Source organism: Argentina silus, assembly GCF_951799395.1.
Source record: "Argentina silus genome assembly, chromosome: 13".
Classification (NCBI taxonomy): domain Eukaryota; kingdom Metazoa; phylum Chordata; class Actinopteri; order Argentiniformes; family Argentinidae; genus Argentina; species Argentina silus.
In genome coordinates this window covers 2928683-2933682 of record NC_139667.1, presented here as the reverse complement: position 1 = coordinate 2933682, position 5000 = coordinate 2928683, and the positions used below count along the sequence as shown (strand labels likewise).

Below are 5000 nucleotides of genomic sequence, written 5' to 3'. Positions count from 1 at the left end.
ACAGGTGTGACGTACATCAACACGATGGACGGCTGTTCCAGCAGAACAAGTTCTGTACCTTTATCTTAGCCAGCTCAAACTGGAACAGACTGGGGCTGGTGGGTCGCACGAACACAGCAGGAAACAGCTTTGTGTTCGGTTCCACCTGATCCAGAAACAAACAACAGTGATGTCACACTTTTACCCACCAAAAATACCACATTATGAGTAACAGAGGAGGACTTGCAGAGAGTGTGTAGAGTTCCAGCACTGAGATCTAACTTTGCGTTTGCATGTGTGTAATTGTGTGTGTGTGTGTGTGTATGTGTGTGTGTGTGTGTGTGTGTGTGTGTGTGTGTATGTGTGTGTGTGCATGCGTGTGTGTGTGTGCGTGTGTGTGTGTGTGTGTGCATGCGTGTGTGTGTGTGTGTGTGTGTGTGTGTGTGTGCGCGTGTGAAAGAGACTATGAGCTGATGAAAAGGCTGGCAGGATGACTCAGAGCCGTCTAAAGGTTCTCCGTGTTCCTGCGAAGGGGAACGTAAGAAGATCATGCCCTTCAAGTGGGAGATTTTGTTCTCTGCTTTTTGAGCGTTAGAGAGTACATCCAGACAGCCAGGCGCTGGGCTTAAGACTTGGCAGAGGGGATGTCGGCTACCCTGCTGGTGAGCTGGAAGCAGTGTGTGCGTATGTGTGTGTGTGTGTGTGTGTGTGGGGGGGGGGGGATGAGAAACTATCACACTGAGAAATGAAGAGGTAACGGCAGGATATTCAGAGCAGATGAGGTGGAATAGCTAGTATGAGTGACAGGAGCCAGGATTGAGGGTGAGGTAAGAACCACGTGGATTACATCCCGTCAAGGTGAAGTCTGTATGGCTGGTCGTGGGGGGGAAGCTGTAATAGGTTGGATAGAGAGAAGCTGTACAGTATGAAAGCTGTGAAGCCAACATGGGAGGGATTTAACAGGGAGGGTGTTGCCCAATGTTGTTACGTTCTCCAGGAGTGGCAGAATACTTATATCTCATATCCAGATATAATATCTGCCATTTAGCTGACGCTCTTATCCATAGGGACTTACATTGCAGGGAGTGAGAGAGAGAGAGAGAGAGAGAGAGAGAGAGAGAGAGAGAGAGAGAGAGAGAGAGAGAGAGAGAGAGAGAGAGAGAGAGAGAGACCGTGTACGGTACATAGATACCTGGTAGGTGGTGGAGAGCTCCTTGCCGTTGACAGTGAAGGTCACCAGGCCGGTAGCCAGGTCAATGACACAGCCTATCTCCAGGTCCACGTTACTGCGGCTGGAGGAGTGGGCGGAGCTGGTGACATCACCACCCCACACCATGTAGCAGTTACTCCTCTTCACACTGGGAGAGAGAGGAAGAGGAAGATGGGAAGGGAAGGAAGGGGGGAGGAAGATTAGCGACGGAATTAGCGGAGCTTTTTTTAATAGTCATCACAAAACGAGTAGGAGGGTTTCCTGAACTACACAGGAACGAGTGGGCACGCACGCTTACCTCTCGTGGACCCGCCCGCGTTCGTCTCCCAGGGTTACCGTGACCGTCCGGTTCTTGCTGAGGTTGAAGTGGTTGCTATAGTAATGGTAGTCTGGGGTGACCCAGCCCACCCACACACAGGAGGGATCCTGACCAGCGAACACTCTGACAGAGTGGTAGTACTGTAAAACAAGATGGCGGACAGTTAGCCTGAAGCACGGTACGGTGCTCTGTAGGCGAGAGGTCTACAGCGACGTTAGCGCTGTGGTTCTGATCCACACCGTACCGTAGTGATGCTGCTGTAGTCCGTCCGGCCACGGTCCTCACTGTGTTTCATCGACTTCAGCGGATATCTGGGGGGGAAGACGTTGACATCGGAGGTTGACAACATTTACGTTACATTTACATTTACAGCATTTAGCAGACGCCTTTATCCAAAGCGACTTACAACAAATACATTTGACTAAGTATGTGAATCATCTATCCATCAGTCATCATAAGAAAACATTTATTTATTCTATGACCAGGGACTATTGGCAGCCAAAATGCTACAAGAAAGGACGATTTTTATTTTTTATTTAATTTATTTACAGGACAGAAACTTGCACAGGGGGTTAGTGGGGATGAAGAAGTCGTTAGGACGACACATTGAGGACGGACAGAGAACATCTGAGAAGAAGTCTACAGAGCCAATTTCCACAGAGCCAAGTTGAATACGTAAAAGGCCTTGTGTCTCACTGAACCGGTGAGCGCTGAGGGCTCGGACCTGTGTTTGAGTTTGAGAGACTCGTCCTCGTGCACGCCGTTCATGTCATGTACGACGGGGCTGGCCTTGAAGACGGAGTGGAACTCCACCGGCATGCTCAGACGACAGAACACCATGTCACCGTTGCTGTTCTGGGTCCCGAACGTCCTGTGGGTCACCTTCAGACAGGGGGGGCTGTCGATGGTGCCGTCAATCCTGGTCACCTGTCAGGGAGAAGAAAAAGAGACTTGTATCACCCTCTGGTATTTCAACCTCTTCACCTCCCGTAAAAGTGAGTCATTCTGCACCTAGAAGCGCAACTGAAACAGCATACTGGTTGCGTAACGTTCAAGTTTATTGTTACATCTCATACACGAGTGCAGGGAGAAAAATCCTTGGGCTCGGTTCCATGACAATACAGCATACAATACAAATAATACAAATACGCAGTAGTGCAATGAGGCAGGACTAGACAATAAGTGACAGTACAATATAAGTGAGATGGTTGGACAGTGGCGATTGTTGGGGACACAAGACAGTAGACATGACACAATTCCAGTATAAATAGTAGAGTAAAAAAAGTAAAGTGGGTCAGTGGAATGTCATTATTATTGCACTGTGCCGTTGGTGTAAGAGGTGTTGTTAAAGTGACTGTGTGCTGGTAGAGTCTGTGGGTGTGCTGGGGGTAAAGTCATGGGTTTGGGGTAGGCTTGTTCATGAGCCTGATGAAAGTGAAATGTCTATGAGCCTATATAACTATAACATACGGTATGTCGCAATCTTGAACGTTACGTAAAAAAGGTTGGTCTTACGGCTATGTGGTTGTGGTTCTTTGGCACGTTGACGAAGGTGGGGAGGCGTTTGCTGAACCACATGGTGACCTCGCGGTTCATGTTGACGGCGAAGGGTTCGAAGCCCTCCTGCAGACCACACATGGTGTAGTACTTGAAGGTGCTGGCGTCCTTCCCCAGGTTCATACGGCCCACCTGGGACAGACCCAGGCTACACACTGGGATGAAGCCTGAGGGAGGGATGGAGGGATGGAGAGAGAGAGAGAGAGATTGAGAAGAGAATAAGAATGAGAATGAGAATGACAATATATTCATTCCCTCTAAGGACACACACACACACACACACACACACACACACACACACACACACACACACACACACACACACACACACACACAGCAGGCACACACACACACACACACAGTAGGGGCAGTAGGGAAAAATCAATCTAGCTTTTCTCCAAAAGGCAATTTACAAGTGTCACATTATATAAGGGGCCTTTCATAATGGGAAAGCACTTATGTTTCACTTATTTCAACAGCATGGTCATTCCAGGTTAAATAGTCAGGATGTCTGTCAGTGCTCTGGAGGCAGAGAGACGAGACGAGAGGGAGACGAGAAGGAGAGGCAGCAAAGCTCACAGCGCTCTCTGTGCTCACAGCGCTGACCTTGGTCTCTTAGTCGCACCATTCTCAGTTACACACACACACACACACACACACACACACACACACACACACACACACACACACACGTACACACACACACACACACACACACACACACACTCACACACACACACACACACTGTCCTTGGTCTCACACACATACAGTATCATCAGCAGCCTCACATGCACACTCACGCACACACACACACACACACACACGCACACACACACACACACACACACACATACACACACACACACGCACACACACACACACACACACGCACACACACACCGTCCTCTTCCTCAAAGTCAGCGAAGCAGAGCTCAGAGCCCTTGTTGGTGATGAGGATCTCTCCGTTGAGGGTGAAGATCATAGACTTGTCCTCCATGTTGATCATGCAGCCCACCACGTCTCCTGCATGCCAACAGCGCCCGAAGAAACGGCTGCCCATGTTCAGACGGTGGCCCTGAGGAGACAAACACAAACATTCATACCCTCTCAGGTCTGCACATGAAATTGAGAAAATGTAATGACCCAGAGATGCATATCACCAGACACCATCAACCTATTAGAGATAACATGTTTATGTGTTATTAGATCAGCTCTGGGAATTCCATCAGCTCAGTAAACAGAATTTAAATTCTATCATTTCTAGACTATTTTTTCCCTCAAGCCTCAGCCGACTTACAGTACCAGTCAAAAGTTTGGACGCACCTTCTCATTCAATGGTTTTTCTTTATTTTTTTTTAATTATTTTCTACATTGTAGATTAATATTGAAGACATCAGAACTATGAAGGAACACATATGGAATTATGTAGTAAACAAAAAAGTGTTAAACAAACCAGAATATGTTTTAGATTCTAGATTCTTCAAAGCAGCCACCTTTTGCTTTGATGACAGCTTTGCACACTCTTGGCAAGGTGTGTCCAAACTTTTGACTGGTACTGTATATATGACTCTTTCCCCTTGTGGCTATTGGATGCATGAGGATGTAGTGTGGGGTTCTGGGTAGTGCTCAGTGCTCACCCTGTACCCATCAAACACGAAGGCCAGCTGGTCGGTGCCCAGCTCTACGTCAGGCCTACATCCGGGCCTGGCCCAGCCCACACGCATGTCTCCCCCCGTCACCGCCTCGAACTCAAAGTACCACTTCCCTGCCTTCACCGCGTACGTCCTCTCCACACGGAAGAATCGGATCTTATCGATGCTGAGTCTCTCCACCACGTGACCTGCTGGGAGGAGGAACAGCCCCAGTGTCATTCATTCGATTCGATTCAGTTCAGTTCAGTTCAGTTCAGTTCAGTTCAGTTCAGTTCAGTTCAG

General features: G+C 48.4%; 1 protein-coding gene across 1 annotated transcript in view; it reads right to left on the bottom strand.

The window, feature by feature from the left end:
- The window catches only part of LOC310814160 (ryanodine receptor 3), a gene marked incomplete at both ends in the record, with an annotated part of 112956 nt that overhangs the window by 52997 nt on the left and 54959 nt on the right, over positions 1 to 5000 (bottom strand). Inside the window, 8 exons of the mRNA XM_083683460.1 lie at positions 59 to 145; positions 1172 to 1337; positions 1488 to 1648; positions 1753 to 1819; positions 2233 to 2435; positions 3024 to 3232; positions 3967 to 4141; positions 4704 to 4909. Of these exons, the coding sequence (XP_083539586.1) occupies positions 59 to 145; positions 1172 to 1337; positions 1488 to 1648; positions 1753 to 1819; positions 2233 to 2435; positions 3024 to 3232; positions 3967 to 4141; positions 4704 to 4909 (1274 nt within the window). The remainder of the gene's footprint in view (positions 1 to 58; positions 146 to 1171; positions 1338 to 1487; positions 1649 to 1752; positions 1820 to 2232; positions 2436 to 3023; positions 3233 to 3966; positions 4142 to 4703; positions 4910 to 5000) is intronic.